Source organism: Kogia breviceps, chromosome 14 (genome assembly GCF_026419965.1).
Source record: "Kogia breviceps isolate mKogBre1 chromosome 14, mKogBre1 haplotype 1, whole genome shotgun sequence".
NCBI lineage: Eukaryota > Metazoa > Chordata > Mammalia > Artiodactyla > Physeteridae > Kogia > Kogia breviceps.
Window position 1 is genome coordinate 61,833,782 of NC_081323.1, and position 18,806 is coordinate 61,852,587.

Sequence of the window (18,806 nt, forward strand, 5' to 3'; positions counted from 1 at the left end):
TAACTTCATTTTTTTACAAGATATTAAATATAGTTCCTTGTGCTGTATAGGTCTTTGTTATTTATTTTATATATAGTAGTGTGTTATCTGTTAATCTCAAACTCCTAATTTATCCCTCCCCCACCCCCCTTTCCCCTTTGGTAAACATAAGTTTGTTTTCTGTGTCTGTGAGTCTGTTTCTATTTTGTAAATAAGTTCATTTGTATCATTTTTTTAGATTCCACATATAAGTGATATCATAGGATATTTGTCTTTCTCTGTGTGGCTTAATTCACTTAGTATGAAAATCTCTAGGTCCATCCTTGTTGCTACAAATAGCAGCATTTCATTCTTTTTTATGGCTGAGTAATATTCCTGTGTGTGTGTGTGTGTGTGTGTGTGTGTGTGTGTGTGTGTGTGTGTATCTCACATCATCTTTATCCATTCATCTGTTGATGGACACTTAGGTTGCTTCCATGTCTTGGCTTTTGTAAACAGTGCTGCTGTGAACATTGGGGTGCATGTGTCTTTTTGAATTAGAGTTTTCATCTTTTCCAGATATATGCTGCCCAGGAGTGGAATTGCTGGGTCATATGCTAGTTCAATTTTTAGTTTGTTAAAGAACCTCCATAGTGGCTGCGCCAATATACATTCCCACCAACAGTGTAGGAGGGTTCCCTTTTCTCCACACCTTCTCCAGCATTTGTTATTTGTAGACTTTTTTTTTTTTTTTTTTTTTTTTTGTGATATGCAGCCCTCTCACTGTTGTGGCCTCTCCCATTGCGGAGCACAGGCTCTGGAAGCGCAGGCTCAGCGGCCATGGCTCACGGGCCCAGCCGCTCCGCGGCATGTGGGATCCTCCCAGACCGGGGCACGAACCCGTGTCCCCTGCATCGGCAGGCGGATTCTCAACCACTGCGCCACCAGGGAAGCCCTTTGTAGACTTTTTGATGCTTGACATTCTGACTGGAGTGAGGTGATACCTCATTGTATCATTGTGGTTTTGATTTGCATTTGTCTAATTAGCAACATTGAGCATCTTTTCATGTGGCTGTTGGCCATCTGTATGCCATCTTTGGAGAAATGTCTGTTTAGGTCTTCTGCCCAATTTTTGATTCGGTTGTTTGTTTTTTGTTGTTGTTTTTTTTTTGGTATGCGAGCCTCTCACTGTTGTGGCCTCTCCCGTTGCGGAGAACAGGCTCCGGACGCGCAGGCTCAGCGGCTACGGCTCATGGGACCAGCCGCTCCGCGGCATGTGGGATCTTCCTGGACCAGGGCACGAACCCGCGTCCCCTGCATCGGCAGGCAGACTCTCAACCACTGTGCCACCAGGGAAGCCCGGTTGTTTGTTTTTTTGATATTGAGCTGTGTGAGCTGTTTGTATATTTTGGAACTTAAGCCCTTGTTGGTCACACTGCAAATATTTTCTCCCATTCCATAGGTTGTCTTTTCATTTTGTTTACGGTTTCTTCTGCTGTGCAAAAGCTTATGAGTTTGGTTAGGTCCCATTTGTTTGTTTTTGCTTTTATTTCTATTGCTTTGGGAGACTGACCTAAGAAAACACTGGTACGATTTATGTCAGAGAATGTTTTGCCTATGATCTTTTCTAGGAGTTTTATGGTGTCATGTCTTATATTTAAGTGTTTAAGCCATTTTGAATTTATTTTTGTATATGGTGAGAGGGTGTGTTCTAACTTCACTGATTTACATGTGGCTGTCCAGCTTTCTCAACACCACTTGCTGAAGAGACTGTCTTTTCTCCATTGTATTTCTTACGTCCTTTGTTGAAGGTTAATTGACTGTAGGTGTGTGAGTTTATTTCTGGGATCTCTATTCTGTTCCATTGATCCATATGTCTGTTTTTGTGCCAATACCACACTGTTTTGATTACTGTAGCTTTGTAGTATTGTCTGAAGTCTGGGAGGGTTATGCCTCCAGCTTTGTTCTTTTCCCTCAGGATTACTTTGGCAATTCTGGGTCTTTTGTGGTTCCATATAAATTTTAGGATTATTTGTTTTAGTTCTGTGAAAGATGTCATGGGTAATTTGATAGGGATCACATTAAATCTATAGATTGCTTTGGGTAGTATGGCCACTTCAACAATACTAATTCTTCCAGTCCAAGAGCATGGGATATCTTTCCATTTCTTTAAAGCATCTTCAGTTTCCTTTCTCAGTGTTTTATAGTTCTCAGCGTATAAGTCTTTCATCTCCTTGGTCAGCTTTATTCCTAGGTATTTTTTTTTTTTTGACATGATTTTAAAAGGGATTGTCTTTTTTTTTTTTTGTAACTTTCTCCTTCTGATATTTCACTTTAGTGTAAAGAAATGCAGCAGAGTTCTGTATGTTAATCTTGTATCCTGCTACCTTGCTGAGTTTGTTTATCAGTTCTAATAGTTTTTGTATGGACTCTTCATGGTTTTCTATAGAGAGTATCATGTCATCTGCATATAATGACAATTTTACCTCTTCCTTTCCAATTTGGATGCCTTTTATTTCTTTTTCTTGTCTGATTGTTGTGGCTAAGACTTCTAATACTATGTTGAATAGAAGTGATGAGAGTGGGCATCCTTGTCTTGTTCTAGAATTTAGTGGGAAGGCTTTCAGCTTTTCACCATTGAGTATCATGTTGGCTGTGGGTTTGTCATAAATGGCTTTAATTATGTTGAGATATGTTCCCTCTGTACCCACTTTGGTGAGAGTTTTTATCATGAACAGATGTTGAATTTTATCAAATACTTTTTCCACATCTAATCATCTATCATCTTGAGTTGATATGTGGCTTTTGTCTTTTCTTTGTTGATGTGGTATATCACAGTGATCGATTTGCATGTGTTGAACCATCCTTGTGACCCTGGGATGAATCCAACTTGATCATGGTATATGATCTTTTTTATATGTTGTTGGATTCAGTTTGTTGAGGATTTTTGCATCTATATTCATGAAAGACACTGGCCTGTAATTTTCTTTTTTGTTAGTGTCTTTGTCTGATTTTGGTATCAGGGTCATGATGGCATCATAGAATGACTTTGGGAATGTTCCCTTCTGTACAGTCTTTTGGAAGAGTTTGAGAAGGATCACTGTAAGTTCTTCTTTTTATGTTTGGTAGAATTCCCCAGTGAAGGCATCTGGTCCTGGATCTTTGTTTGCAGGGAGTCTTTTTTGTTTGTTTTTTTTTTTAATTACAGATTTTATTTCACTTCTAGTGATCTGTCTGTTCAAATTATCTATTTCTTCTTGATTCAGTTTTGGTGGGCTGTATGTTTCTAGAAACTTGTCCATTTCTTCTAGGTTGTCCATTTTGTTGGCATATAACTCTTCACAGTATTCTCTTATGTTTTTTTGTTTTTCTGCAGTATTGGTTGTTATTTCTCTTCTTTCATTTCTTATTTTGCTTATTTGGGTTCTCTCTCTTTTCTTCTTGGTGAGCCTAGCCAGAGGTTTGTTGATTTTCTTTATCCTTTCAAAAAACTAGCTCTTGGGGCTTCCCTGGCGGCGCAGTGGTTGAGAGTCCGCCTGCCGATGCAGGGGACACAGGTTCGTGCCCCGGTCTGGGAAGATCCCACATGCCGCGGAGTGGCTGGGCCCGTGAGCCATGGCCGCTGAGCCTGCGCGTCCGGAGCCTGTGCTCCTCAACGGGAGAGGCCACAACAGTGAGAGGCCCACGTACTGCCAAAAAAACACAAAAAAACGAAAAAAAACCCTAGCTCTTGGTTTTATTGATTTTTTTCCTATTGTTTTCTTTATCTCTTTTATTTATTTCCTCTCTGATGTTTATTATTTCCTTCCTTCTGCTGACTTTAGGTTTTGTTTTTTCTTCTTTTTCTTTTAGGTGGTAGGTTACCTTGGTTTTTTTGTTTGTTTGTTTGTTTTTAGATTTTTCTTGTTTTTTGAGGAAGGGCCGTATCGCTGTGAACTTCCTTCTTAGGACTGCTTTTGCTGCATCCGATAGATTTTGTATAGTGCGTGTAACCTCATTTTTAAACATTAAAATTCTTAGGACACCACTTCAGATCTACTGCCTCCTCTCTTATTGTGGGCCCCAAGATTGACCTCAGGAATTGTTATAATTAGGAGATTTTGAAAACTACAGACATGACGTCCTACCTGCAAAGCCTGCTCTGAGACTGTGTTCTGAGGAGGACCCAGCCCACGCTGCGGCCCCTCTCATGCCCCGTGCTCCTGGATGGCTCTTAGTGTTGTGTTTGGTGATTCTAGCCTTTTCAGTATACTGTGATTGGCCTAAGTTAGGTACCTCTTTGGCACCAAATAAAACTTAATGGTTTATTTCTGTTCCCCCAAGAACAACAGTCATGGTGACCGAAGGACTGGCAGTGGAGGTTAGGAATCTCCAGGCTTTAGTGAGAAGATGAGGGGTGGCAGCTCATGTGATTGGGTGCTCCCTCTGTGCTCCTCCCTGTCCTCAGTGCTTTTTGTGCATTATCTCCTTTAATCCTCACAACGCCCCACGAGGAAGGTCTTCTTATTCCTGTTTTCAGACAGGGAAGCTGGGGAGTGGGGCAGGTAAGTTCCTTGCCCAAGGTCACCCAGCTAGGAAGTGGCAGAGGCAGTGTGGGTCCAAGTTTACCTTTGAACCCGGTGCCTCTGAGATAAGAGCGTGACAGGAAGCCCTGCAGGGCTTCTTAACACACGGAGTGCTGGGCCCTCCCAGAGATCTGAGTGGGAGCTCAGGGCTGGGACCCAAGCCTCCGCACGTCTGACAGGCTCCTGTGCTGCCTGTCCCATAACCAGACTTTGAGTAGCAAGGCTGTGCCCCACCCTGCTCCCCTGCGTAGCAAGGCTGTGCCCCACCCTGCTCCCCTGCCTCACCGCGTCTGCCCTTGGTACATGTGTGGGTCACGTCCTGCCTTTCCCCGTCTGTGGGGAGGCGGCTTGGATGGTGCAGAGCTCACAGGCTGGCGGCCCAAAAGGCAGACAGTGGGCATGGAAGCACTGGCTTCGCAGGGTGGCTGGTAAGGGCTCATACGATAACGTGTCTAGCCAGGACCCAAGGCCAAGATTGCAGACAGTGTGCCCATGGGTCACAGTGGTCTGTAGACCCATTTTCACTGGCCAGCACAGCTTTCAGAACGAGTTGATCTAGTGGCTGACATTTCAACATCCAAGATACAGCATTATGATCTGTGTTTTCCAGCTTCCTTTGCACAGTTGGGAGCTCTCACCATGCTGGGCCTGCAGGGCCTGGGCCCTGGGAGCTTAGCAGGGGTAGCCGCTCTCCTGTGGCTCCAGTGCCCACAGGGCCTCGTCATCCAGTTTTCATCCTTGGCCCCCATTAGTGCATGGTATTAACACAGGACATCGGACCTGAGTTTGAATTCCATCTCTGACTTACTGTCTCTGTGTCCTCGGGCAGATAATTAGCCTTAGTTTTTACTCACCTGCAAAATGAGGAAAACAAGGCCCACTCTGCAGCATCATCATGACGGTGAATGATAATGTAAAGCAGTCAGCCTGGTGCTGGGCAGGTAGTGGAGGTTCAGCCTCAAGTGGCCTTTATGAAATCATGTTGCCTTATGGGAAGGGAAAAAAGGAGCCCTTTGTGGCATTCAAGGGTGACAGTGTGACTTTTGATGGCAAAATGGGGCCAGCTTTTATAAGATACAGTGTAGCTTACCCTCATCCGTGGGTGGTTTGTGAAAATATCCAAATACCAGCTTGTCTGCCCCACCCCCTGGCTCTCTTGTTGAACTCTGCCAGCAATGAAAGAAAATGTTCAAGTGTTCTTTTCTGTGGTGTGGGAGGCAGGGTGACCCGGCTTTTCTCTGGCATTGCTCTTGAACTTTCTAGTGACTACACATGGTGGCTGATTTCTTTGCTGGTTAAAGGTTAAGCTCCTCCCTATTAGTTTGACTGGTTCAAGTACTGATACATTCTCATTGTCATCTGCTTGTTCCTGGACTTTCTCTGCTTGCCTTTCCTCCAGCATGAATTAACTAACCTGTTTTCTTTTGTGTTTTTTTTTTCCTCCCTCTAGATTATTTGCTCTCTAATAACTATGTAAATTCTATCATTGTCCATAAGTTTGACTTTTCTGATGAGGAGATTATGGCATATTATATATCGTTCCTGAAAACGCTTTCGTTAAAACTCAACAACCACACGGTCCATTTCTTTTACAATGAGGTAAGTAATTGCAGAGGGGCACGTTTGGGTGGAAAGCTAGCCAATCAGAGAAGCCCCTTTGGTCTGGATGACCTCTGTTTACAAAGCACTTATGCATTCACTGTTTCCTCATTTTCGTAGCAACACTGTTTGACCTTGGCATGCTTTAAATTTTTTTTTATTTAACAAGCTACCTTTTCCATTTTTAATGTAAAATGCAATTTGCGCTACCTGAGAGCATGATACTCTTGGTAGTGAGAAGTGCCCAGAAATTAACTTGGGGTCGTGTTCCTCTGTTGGCAAAACAGGAAGTGAACTCCAGTCAGGCCCAGCTTTGCCACTTCCCTGCTGTGTGACCTTGGAGAAGTCCCAGTCCTCTGAGCCTCAGTTTCCTCATCTGAGAAGTGGGGATGATAGTTTCTACCTTAGAGGGTTTTCCAGGGGTTGAATTAAATGAGCTGATGTCTTCAAAGCAACTAGTATGTACCTGGCTCCCTAAAACTGTAGCCATTGCCATTCCTTATAAGCTAAAATCCCTGGTATTCCTTGAGAGAATCACTAACAATTTAAATAAATAAATAACTGTTGTTCTCACAGTGAAGAAGAGCTTGAACAATCAGGTCAATTTATCTCACATTCCAAAAGGTACAGATGCTGGCTGTCCTGGGGCTGGCTCATCCTGTGGCTCGACCACTTCATCAGTGACCCAAGCTTTTCCATCTTCCTACTCTGCTGACCATACAGTTGGCATCTGTCTTGAGGCTCAACCCCTCATGGTCTCAGGATGGCTGCAGGAGCTCCAAACATCCCATACTTACATGCCACTGCCAAAAAGCCTGATGAAATCACATCCCTTCTTGTGCCCCCTTCTAACTTTCCAAAAAACTTCTCTCCCAGAAGCCTCCCAGCAGACTTCCTTTCCTGTCTTGCAGGTCAGAATTCTGTCACGTTTCTCTCACAGTGTGTCTGACGTTGGGGAGCGGGCTGGCAGGGCAGTTCTGGCTCAGTCTCTCACGAGGCTGCAGTCATCTGAAGGCTGGGTTAGGGTTGGGGGATCTGCTTCCAAGGTGGCTCGCTCACATCGCTGACCATTCGGTGCTGGCCATTGGCAGCAGGCCTTGGTTACACAGGCTCCTCCAGGGTCTGCTTGAGTGTCCTCACCGCACGGCAGCTGCCTTCCCGTAGAACAAACAATCCTAAGAGACCAAGGCAAACTGTAATGCCTTTCAGGACTCGGCCTCGGAAGCCACATGCCATCACTTCCACTGTATTCTTTAGGCCGCACAGGCCAGCCCTGACTTAGCGTGAGAGGATGCACAAGTTGTGACTTCAGGAGGGAGAGGGTCCTTGGGCCATCTTGGAGGCCACGTGCTATCTGCATGGCAGGTGTCTTCTGATCGGTGGTCACACAAGCTGCACAGCCTGTATTTGAAGTCAGACCATAGTCCCAAACATTTCCTCTGAATCTGGGCAAATTTCATCTAGCTGTCTCCATGGGGTGTGGCAACAGCAGCCTGCACCTTGACTTTCTTTGTCTAGATTTGTAGTGACAAGAGCTGGCCTCAAAAGGGAGAAGTACTAGCTGCCAGTCACAAAGTGTGGGGCACTTTGGAAGATGGACATTGTGCGGCCCAGTGCCTGGCTCACAATTGGTGCTCACTAAACATGTCCAGAGACCAGAGGGGTGCTGTTTGCATTCTCCCAGAGGCTCTCCCGGGCGGAAGAAAACCCACCTGCAAAGTTCAGACCAGAGAGGGAGCCAGATTCTTCCCCCGCTCGGCTGCAGCTGGGCTTCTGTGCACCTGGCGGGGAGGGCAGAATGTGGGGATTCTGGGGCCCAAGTGATGCTTCTGGAAGAGTATCCTGCTGATCACCAGAGGAGTGGTAGGAGGCTGATGTTTGAGGTGGACTTAGCTTCCTTTTCTGTGGACCAATGCAGTAGCTACCACCTGTTACGTGCACATCTGCTTCTAGTGCTCAAAGTGGCGTTGCCTTCATTAGACAGGTGTCACCTCGCTGAAGGTCCTGGGTTCCCTCTTCCCTGCCCCTCACTGCCTGGGGGTGCCCTCCAGTCTGATCCGGAGCCATGTGGAAAACTGGCCAGAAGAGGGCAGCAGAGTGCCCCCACAGCGTGCTGTAACCTGGATCCTGTGTGCCTTTTCCTTAGGGCTCCATCAGTGGAGTTCTTTGGTGTTCTGAACGGTTTTGATCTGTTCTGATGACCCCTTTCTAATGGCAGAAGATTCCCGAGACCCTCCTTTTCCATGATAAAGTTTACACTTTTAGTGTTTCCAAATAGGGAAATATATATTATAGATTCTGAATGTAGTCAGACTTTGTATTTGCCTCTTATTGGTAGAAGCGGCATCTAATAATAACAACTAGCATTACTACCGAGTGCTCGTTAGGTATCAGGTGCCAGGGTAATCACCGTACCTGAAATAATCTCATTTAATGCCAGCAACCATGAAGTGGGAATTATTATCCTCATTTTATAGATGAAGAATCAGAGGCTTAGAAATATTATATCACACAACTAAGAAGTGGTAGGAAAGACCATGAACCCAGGCCTGGAATTTCCTGGACCCACTTCTGTTTCTTCCACGGTCTCACCTTCCCAACCCTCCCCCACATTCCCCATTGGGAATGAACCACAGGTTTAAGGTTCACGTGGGTACCATTTTTTTTGGTTTTTTTGGTTTTTTTTACTGAAGTCTCTGATAGGATTCAGAAAGCTGGGTTAGGGGCCAGCCTGTCTTATGGGTCTGTAACTCATTTTCGGTACTTCTTGTGTTTCAGCACACTAATGACTTCGCCCTGTACACAGAAGCCATCAAATTTTTCAATCACCCCGAAAGTATGGTTAGAATTGCTGTAAGAACCATAACGTTAAACGTCTACAAAGGTAAGGTTCCTTATGAGCTCATGCCTCGTCGGGTTTCTAACTTGACCACCAGTGCTTGCTCTCCCGAGTCCATACAAACAATTCTCTGGTGGTAACAGAGAGCTCATTTATTGTAGCTGGGGCTGCCTGTCTCATAAAAGGTTGTCATCATTGAACATTTAGCTACCCCCTTACATAAATTTGTGTGCCACCACCTTCTGCATTTTAAAGCCCTGCTTGTTGCTGATACACAGAAGTCATGCATGTCCTAAGAGAGGCACATGTGGGACTCGGAGTGGCCATGTGATAATTAGGTAAGGCAAAGCTGCCTTTGAAATGTGAGAGATAAATTCTTGCCTTTGGCCTGTAAAATATACTTCAGTGTAGCCAGGGGGTATGTTATCTTTAAATAATGTATGAGAGCATTTCTTGTCACAAACAGCAGGGGGCAGTATTTCATTCTCAACCGGCTACAAAGGCCAACAACAAATTCCTCCTTTCTCCCAAGAAGCACTTAATGCCCAAATCTTTGCCTCCAGGAGAAAGCCCTTCCGTGGCTCCCCTCCTGCACTAGCACAAAGGCTGGCTGGACACGAGTTTCCCGACCTGAAATTGCCCTCCAAGGCTACGGCCTCTCTACCTAACACTGGGGTTATTTTCTGTGTAGTCACCACCCTAGAGCTGGGACCCCATTTTCACAGGGACCAGTGTTTTGACCTTCATGAGTTATGATGTTATTAATTGAGATGACTTCTAATTGGGAGGGGGCGGGAGCTCCTCAGGACTCACTCCAGCCTGGTTCTGGGGTTGCCTTAAATTGCAGAGCCTTCTAAGAGCCCAGAGGGGCCCATCCGGGGGTCACAAAATGAGGACCTGAGGGCCAAATCCAGCTCTCAGACAGGTTTTCATTGGCTTAGATATTTTTTGAAAAAAAAAATATAGTTTTCAATATTTAAAACTTGGGAGAGCTTGGGTAACAGTCTGGATTTCTGACTTGAAAATGTAGATGTGGCTGCTTGGGCCCACAGTCCGGCAGGGCAGTGGTGAGCTGACGCTGAGAAGCAGCTGCCCTCTCTGGGGTCAAGGGCTGTGCTCCCCCATTCACCCACTGGGCCGACTGGCTTCGCTCACCAAGTTATTGTTGGCCAGCCTGCGGGCTTCTGAGTTTGCGACCTGGTCTGACCCCCAGTTTGGCCGCCTCCTGCTCTCTGCTCTCTCTGTTCTCTTCTAACCTGTGTCTTTCTATCTAGATGCCTCCTGCCCTAGCTCTCTTCCCCTCTGAGCAACTGTCTCACCCTCCCAGTTCCTAACCCTGTTAACTGTTGTCTGTTTTTTGCCTTTCCTTCAATGACGATTCCCGTGTTCCTTATTCCAGTGTCATGTAAGTTAATAACTTCTGGTTTTCTGCTTTCTTAACTTATCCTTACATGCAAATACAGGAAACTTGCTTGAGAATGGGGTAGTTTTCATTGTAGTCTAGCTAAATGCACTGCTGATAAGTAGGCTTCCTAAAGCACTATTAATGTCTACCTTTATTAATTGATTTTATTAATTATAAAAATAACGTAAGAACTACCTTGATGAGTATAGTTTTCTGCATTAGGTAACCATTTTTAAGTATTTCCAGGAAAGACAGAAAAGATTCAGATTATGGTAGAGGGCTTTTTATTATGGTTTTGTTGTTGTTGTTGTTGTTGTTTTTAATACCCCCCAAGTTATATTTGGTAGCTTGACTTTTTTTTCCCCTCTTCTTTTGTGGATTTTCTCAGTGGATAACCAGGCCATGCTGCACTATATCCGAGATAAAACTGCTGTCCCTTACTTCTCCAATCTGGTCTGGTTCATCGGGAGCCATGTGATCGAACTCGATAACTGTGTACAGACGGACGAGGAGTAAGTGATCCCCCAGGGTGCCGGTTAGGTAGACAGAGTGCTTAGGGGAGAATTCCGTTTTTGTAGAGAAAAGATAAACATTAGAAGAAAACTTGCCCACCTATGTGTTCGCGGAATGTGGACTTCCATACTCTGAAAGGTTCTGCCCATCTCTCCACTTTTCATAACAGTAGAAAGTTGGAAACAACTCAGATACCTCCCAGAGGGGAATAGGGTAAGTGAATCCAGTACATCCATAGATGGGGTGCTCGGCAGCTGGTAAAAAGATGAAGATGATCTGCCACTGGTGAATGGATAAACAAAATGTGGTATTTGCGTGCAGTGGAATAGTATTTGGCAATAAAAAGGAATGAAGTTCTGACACATATACCATGGATGAACCTTGAAAGCATTATGCTCAGTGAAAGGATGCAAGGGACAACCTAGTGTATGATTCCACTTGTATGAAATGCCCAGAATAGGCAAATCCATAGAAACAGTAGATTAGTAGATTCCTAGGGCTGGAGGAGGGGGTGTGTGGGGGAAATGAATATACTAAAACACATTAAATTGTGTACTTTGGGTGAAGTTTTTGGTATGTGAATTATATTTCAGTAAATCTGTTAAAAAAAATTAAGTTGGTGATGAATAGAAGTTCCAGAACAGGATTTCTCAAACTCTGCACTTCCGATCTTTCGAACTAGGTAATTCTTTGTGTGGGGCTGTCCTATGCATTGCAGGGTGTTTAACAGCATCCCTGGCCTCCACCCACTAGATGCCAGTAGCTAGCACCCTCTTTCCAATTGTGAAGACCAAAAATGTCTCCAGACACTGCCAGACGTCTCCCTTAAGGAAAAATTGTATCAGTTGAGAACCACTGCCCCAGGGTGACAGCTTCTCACAGATCTGGTAAGAGGCACACCTAGATGGGGTCAGGATGATGAAGGGACTCAGGAAGGAGGTCTCCTGGGGGCAGAGGGCTAGAGAGAGAGAAAATATGAGCTTCCATATTGGGAAAGAAGCAAGGCGAGGTGGATGGCAGATCTGACGGGGCATTTGGGAGGATAAGGACCCATATAGATATGTATAGTCGTGGATATGAGGCATAATGAGACACAACTCCAGAAAGAACAGAAAGTTATACAAGGAAGGAAGTGAGCTCCTGGTCCTCCCTGGGGCTCTGCAGTGAGTGGTTATAATGTCAACACCAGTTGCTGATGACTGCTGGGGGGGGAATTGTGGAGGGAACACAATAAAAGGAGGTCATTATGTAACATCTCAAATGGCTCAGTCGCAAAATAGAGGTCCTCGTAGATTTTATAGAAATACAGGAGGAACCGTCCACAGAAACACCTAAAAGAGTTGAAAACCGCTTCCTCTGGAGAGTGGGCAGGGGTTGGGGAGGCGAGGCCAGGAGCTGCTGCGTTTTATTATCAGCTCATCAGTACTACTCGATTTTTAAATCCATCTGCATGTATTACTTAGATATTTTTTAAACTAAAGGTTTAAAAAGTGAAGTGCAGGGCTTCCCTGGTGGCGCAGTGGTTGAGAGTCCACCTGCCGATGCAGGGGACACGGGTTCATGCCCCGGTCCGGGAGGATCCCACATGCCGCGGAGCAGCTGGGCCCATGAGCCATGGCCGCTGGGCCTGCGCGTCTGGAGCCTGTGCTCCGCAGTGGGAGAGGTTATGGCAGTGAGAGGCCTGCGTACCACAAAAAAAAAAAAAAAAAAAAGTGAAGTGCATTACTGCTGAAGAAAAATGAACACAGTATCTTATTAAGTGCGGGGGAGGGGTCGCAAAACATTGTGTATAAATAAATGTTCTAGGTCTCATGGGAGGTAGATTCATGGGTGCTCATTATACTATTAGGCTTTACAATGTGTATTTGCTATAAATATTTACTAAACATCTTATTAAAGCATAATAAGGAATAATTATCCAAAATTATGTAAAAGAAGCAAAATTGATCCTGTCCTTATTTTTTATTAAAGCATATGGGATTAGATGGATAGGCATGTAACATCTGCCTTTTAGATGTGACTATAGAGGGACGTGGAAATAACATAATATTATCTGTTAGTGGTGGAACTAGGAGACTTTGATTTCTTTTTGCTTTTGTTTTCTTTGTCTGTCTTCTACAATGACCACCTATTACTTGAGTAATAATCATAATAAAAATAAAAGGTCTTATGGTAGCTAGATTGCTCTTTGCAACAGATAACACTTTGGGGGAGGTGAAGGTGCCCCATCGGCTGTTTCAAGGCTTCGTCCTTGGCAGAGACCGATCCACTCTTGGGGCCTGGCGGCCCCAGTGCCTGTTGCTTCACTGGAAACAGGCAGGGCCTCCTGGGGCTTGGGGTGGGGTGTCACATCCTTGCGCTGTGCCCCCCACACAGACGGGGCCTGTGGGTCGGACACAGCTGCTGAGGCCTGCTTCTCTCTTCAGAACTCCTCTGGAGCATTTTAATTATCGAGGATTTATTGTTCCATTAATGCTGCTTATCTTGGGATCCAAGAGATCTTGCCACTTGGACTAGTGGCTGCTCTTGTTTGAAATGGCTTGCTAAGAGCTTCATTGGGTTTTGCTTTGTTTACCCCTTTTGTTTTGGGCTGTTGTGGTGATAGTGGGGTGAGTTGTACTGAGGCCCCCAGAAAGTGGGGGGACCCCATGAGTCCCCTAAAATTGAATGCAGCAGACCTGTCCGTTCTCTCTTTCTGAAATCCACTGGTAGGGCCAGGATGGGTGTCTCTCAAGACTGGCTCAAATATTTGTTTGTGAATGAAGTGCCACCTGCTACCTAAGTCTCAGGCCATTGGTTCTAGGCTCTGAGCTTTGGCGTCCGGGCTGAGATGGGCGTTTCTCCCGGCAGGCATCGGAATCGGGGGAAGCTGAGTGACCTGGTGGCTGAGCATCTGGACCACCTGCACTATCTCAATGACATCCTGATCATTAACTGCGAGTTCCTCAACGACGTGCTCACAGACCACCTGCTCAACAGGCTCTTCCTGCCGCTTTACGTGTACTCTCTGGAGAACCAGGACAAGGTGGGCCGGTCTGAGAGTCGTCTGTAGGAGGGGAAGAGCAGTCACCCCAATAGGACAGGGCTTTGCAAGGGACCAAGGCTTTGAGCCTGAGGGAGCTTCTTTTCAAAGCACAGCACGCTGGCTTCCCTTTCCTTTCCTCTTATTTCCTGAGAGGGGTGGAAGGAGAGGGAGAGAGAGAGACAGAGTATATGAGTATGCATGTGTGTGTGCGTGTGTGTCTGTGTGTAGACTGTAAATGAATGAGAAAAGATTACTGACATCAGAAGGAAACAGGAAACCTCTACACATTCAGGCTTTTGGTTTCTATGTATCCTTCTCTTGAAGTGTTCTCATCCCTGGTAACTTTTTCGGATAGTTGCCAGAGCTAATTGATTTGGAGGAGATCCAGCCAGCCACAAAACTTGCACAGAATGGACAGGAGGGGATGGAATGCACCTAGGAAAAGATCCCAGGGCAGTGATTGTCCACAGTTACAGGCTCGAAGCCCTGTGGGGATAGAGCCTGTTCAAGTGCACATCCTCGGATACCCTCTCCCTCCTCTCAGGGATGCTGGCTCAGTGGGTCTGGAGTGGACCGGGAACCTGCCCTGCAAGTGATTCTGAGCTGGTGGTTCTCGGTGCCCCCGTGAGAAATGCCACTTCAAGGAGGGGAGACCTTTGGCCAGTGCCTCTAAGAGTTAAGGGGCAGAGGCCTTGGCAGGGGCTTCAGCCTCTGCAGATGTGTCCCAGGGAGGTATAGCTTTCTTTTTGGAGATGGAACATGGGGCTTCTTGTTAAAAATAAGTGAATAAAGCAACCCTAACGAGATCCTGCCAGCTGCGGCTCTAGGAGGCAGAGAGAAAGCATGGGAATTGGAGTTTTCAGATGTGGGTTCAAACTCTGCCTCTTCCCTTTCCTCATTCTGCGACATTGGATGAGGCAGTCAACCTGCCTGAGCAAAACAAGGGTCTTGAAGATCCTCACAGGGTTGGTAGGAGATGGAGCTTGTTGAAGCCCAGTACAAATGAGGGGCTTCTCAGAGGCCAGAGTGCCTCAACTTCTCCCTGCCCCTCTCCTGAGAACAGGCCCCTGGGGCCTCTCATGCTGGGCTTCGGGCTCTCCGTGCCCAAGCTGGGGGAAATTAACATTCTTAGTAATTTAAGGAGCTAGTTCTTCTCTCTGGTCCAGCCTCTAATCCGTGACTCATGGTGAAAGATTTCTCAGGTGGAAGAATAGCGGCCTTGCAAATGGTATCGGATAGGATTAGGTTGTGAGCTTATTTTGCAGGGTGGACTTTGCCACCAGGAAAGAAGAACCTTAGGGTCTTGGAGGAAGTCGGGGTGCTGGGCGCTGCTCCTTCAGACAGATGGCTTCTGTCTTCGTGGATTTTGTGCTGCTCATATGTGTAACCCAGGTTTCTCTTGTCTCTTTCCCCCAACCTTCACCAGGGAGGAGAACGACCGAAAATCAGCCTGCCGGTTTCTCTCTACCTTCTGTCCCAGGTATGTCTGATCGTTCACCTGTGTCCCCACCACATTGGGGGTCCTTGGAGTGCTGCTGCCTTTCAGAAATTTCCCAGGCCACATTGCCCCATCTTCTCTCTCTGTGTCCCCCATCTTGAAATAAAATAACGACACTGAGTAGAGGTGCTATGTATCTTCTTCGTGGTAGTACTTGGAAATTTAAGGAGAAATAAATCAAACCTGACACATATGTAATTGGTTTCTACTATGGGGCCTGAGGTTTCCAAAACAACCAAGGAGTATTCTAAATACCCTGGTAATGTGGGCTGGGTGACCCCTGTTCTCGGCCATATTGAAATAAGCCCCAAACTGCAGGACCTAGTGTGTGTACACACACAGCAACCGTGGTTTAACAAACTTCTACTAATGAGGCTATTTTTAAAGGCTTTTGTCATGGTTCTAGTTCCCAGATTACCTTCTGGAAGGTGTCTTGTAGCAGCCTTAGCACCCAGATTTGTGTCTTGAGCCAATTTGTCTGCCTCGCCCTCTTAAACAAGTGTGTTTCCTTTTCGTAATTATATAATATTTACAAGAAGGGAAAAACTCCATGGTGACCCAGTTACATAACTTTAAAAATATTTTTATTACAAGCAGTCCAGACTCTCAGGCCATCTCATTAGACTGTCAAGTAGTCAGACATTTGACCAGAGCTCTGTTCCTACTTTTGCATTGGCTCAGGTATTTATTTGCTTTGCTGAGAGCATGTCCTTCTCACTTGGTCCCTGGGCCATTTCGAGTTTGAGGTGGGTCTGTCTCCTGTTGGCCTGAGAAGAGAGATGCAGACCCGGCCTCTTCTCAGTGGCCGGGCCAACCAGGATCCGCATGTGGCCGGCTCACGTTGCTCCTGGAGTCTTGTTCTGGGGTCTCTGTTTGCTCAGAGCTGCACGCCGACTCTTGAATGCCCCTCTGTGCGATGGAGCTCTGTGCAAGCCCCAGGCCCTCCTGGCAGCAATTTCCGCCACCTCATTACAAATCCGCCAGCTTCTCCTGCTTGGGATTCTGGCAGGACCTGAGCAGGCCAGATGCTGAGCCACAGGAATCCCATGGCAAGCACCCCCAGGACCCTTCAGCTGCTGGTGCACCCCGAGGAGCACGGGGATCAGGACACACTTTTTCTCCGAGAACCCGTTTTCTCCTGCTTTCCTCGTGGAGGACCAGCAGCTCAGGCACCTAATTACTTGTTTCAGTCTCTCACAAAAAGCATTGTCATTGGCGTTTCTCAGCCTGAGTAAAGGGCTCTCGCTCCCCTGCATTTCCATGGAGCTTTATCATCACGTTGCCCGAATGTGTGAAAACCTCGAATTGGGTATAAATCCCAGTCCTTAATTAAGCTCTACATCAGAACGTCCTTGCAAATTATTTTACAAGCATCGCTACTAAACCAAGAAAATTCACATTAACGATGTTAATTTGGTGTGACGAGGATGCTGTCCAGCTGAAACTAAACCACCACTGGGGACAAGAACATGACTCGGACAGGCTGGCCTAGCCTTTCGAGTCTGGCCCGCACACACTTCCACGTACCTTGCAGTGACCGGCCCTCCCCAGGCTTTTCTCCGTCCAGAGCCCAGGAGGGAACGATCACCATGTGTGTCCACACCGGCCTTTGTCACACAGGCCTTAGCAGGTGCTCACTGAATGTTTGTGGACTGAATTCCTTCATCACCATCATAGTCACCCTTGCTTGAATGCCTGCCGCAGCCCTGGATGTGGGCTAACCCATCTGGTCATCCTTTCTAGTCTATGATAGCGTTTCTTGGGTGTTTTAAAAACAGGTGTGCTTTTTTTGTTGTTTTTAGGTAGGTATCACATTTGTCTATTCTGCCTGTACCTTTAATCTGAATTGTATTTATTTTTTTGAACAATATATTCACCCTACTCAAACGGTACAAAATAACATGTAGGGAAAAATCTCCCTCTTACCTCTGTCCCCCACACACCCAGTCCCACTCCCCAGAGGCAGCCAGTGTTTTAGTTTACGCCTTTCCTTTTTTTTTTTTTTACAATATTTTTTTTAAGTTATAAAGTTCAAACAGGTGAAAACCAAGCTGCCTTTTTACTTTTGTTCAGTCTCCTGATTTCTCTCCCCAAAGACAGCTATAGTTACAGGGTCTTCCCGGGTCCTTCCAGAGACGGGGAGAACTCTGCCAGGGATTCTCAACTGGTGACGATTTCGCCCCACCCCGGGGGACGTCTGGCAGTGTCCGAAGATATTTCTGGTTGTCACGCCTGGGGGAGGGGCTGCGGCTGGCATCTAATGGGTAGAGGCCAGAGATGCTGCCAAATATCCTCCAGTGCACAGGACAGCCCCCCACAGCAAAGATGTATCGCCTGACAGTAGTGCCGAGGATTCGAGACCCTGTTCCCTGTATATATAAGCAAATACAAATGGGCGCACACACCCTCTGATATACAGATGGTCGGTACATCCCACGCTGCACTGTGGTACCATGTTGCCTTTACATTTTAAAAGAAACCAACAGGTGTGTCTGAGCCAGCTTTGCAAGGCGGTTTCGGTACCCTGATTCCTCAAGCCATTCCTCTGAACGCTGGGCAGCAGGGTGGGGTGGCCGGGCCATCCCAGACAGCCCAGCACCTTCTGATGTTGCCTCCTGGCACAACTCGGTCTGTCTCTGGGCTGTGTGGCTTTTCCTCCCCATGGCTTCCACACCTCCCTGTGCTGCCCTGGAATTCTGGTGTGCTCAAACCCACCGCAAGGGTCAGAGCTCATTCCAGGGATGAGATCTCCGCATAGACATCCTCTGCCAAGTCCTTGATTGGAACAGGGCTCACCAGCCCCTTCTTCCATGTAACCGAAGTGCTGGGCCGGTGCCTCCTAGTCTTATCCTAATTGGATTTGACACCGAAATGCCTGTGGAGAGGAAGGAGGGTGTGGGTTTGGCGCTCCCTTCCCACATTGCTCCACTTCAGCCAGATTTAGCTGCAGCCGGCCTGAGGGACAGTCTCGCTTTAATGCACTTCCTTCCACCGAAGAACAGCCAGCCAAATAGGTAACAGTCTGAAAGAAGGAGGGCCCAACCCTAGAAGGAGAAGAGTATAACTGGTTTCTCCCACATGTGACCCATTCTTTGGGTTTTGCATCACCGGGATTGCTGCTGAGACTCATGTAGCCCAGCCTTGTTGTTTCAGATCAAGGAAGGCAGAGGTTGAAAGTCTGCACACTTTAATATGCATCCCATTTTTTTTTCCCCTCACCAGGTCTTCCTAATTATACATCACGCACCCCTGGTGAACTCATTAGCTGAAGTCATTCTGAACGGCGATCTGTCTGAGACGTACACTAAGCCCGAACAGGATGTTCAGAGAAGCTGTGTAAGTCATTAGTGGGGGACTGTCTCGAGACCCTGATAAAAAGCCATTGCTCATTTTGTTAATGTGTT

The 18,806-nt window shown here is 46.4% G+C and overlaps 1 protein-coding gene across 10 annotated transcripts in view; it reads left to right on the top strand.

Moving 5' to 3' along the window:
* Positions 1–18,806, top strand: part of CLEC16A (C-type lectin domain containing 16A) — a 210,485-nt gene that overhangs the window by 21,234 nt on the left and 170,445 nt on the right. For all 10 annotated transcript variants that reach the window (XR_010836636.1, XM_059036137.2, XM_059036134.2 and 7 more), the window contains 6 exons: positions 5,974–6,122; positions 8,901–9,006; positions 10,755–10,878; positions 13,730–13,904; positions 15,331–15,384; positions 18,625–18,738. Coding sequence is in view for 9 of the 10 variants with exons in the window: in XM_059036137.2 (XP_058892120.1) it covers positions 5,974–6,122; positions 8,901–9,006; positions 10,755–10,878; positions 13,730–13,904; positions 15,331–15,384; positions 18,625–18,738 (722 nt within the window). In the remaining variant the exon portion in view is untranslated. The remainder of the gene's footprint in view (positions 1–5,973; positions 6,123–8,900; positions 9,007–10,754; positions 10,879–13,729; positions 13,905–15,330; positions 15,385–18,624; positions 18,739–18,806) is intronic.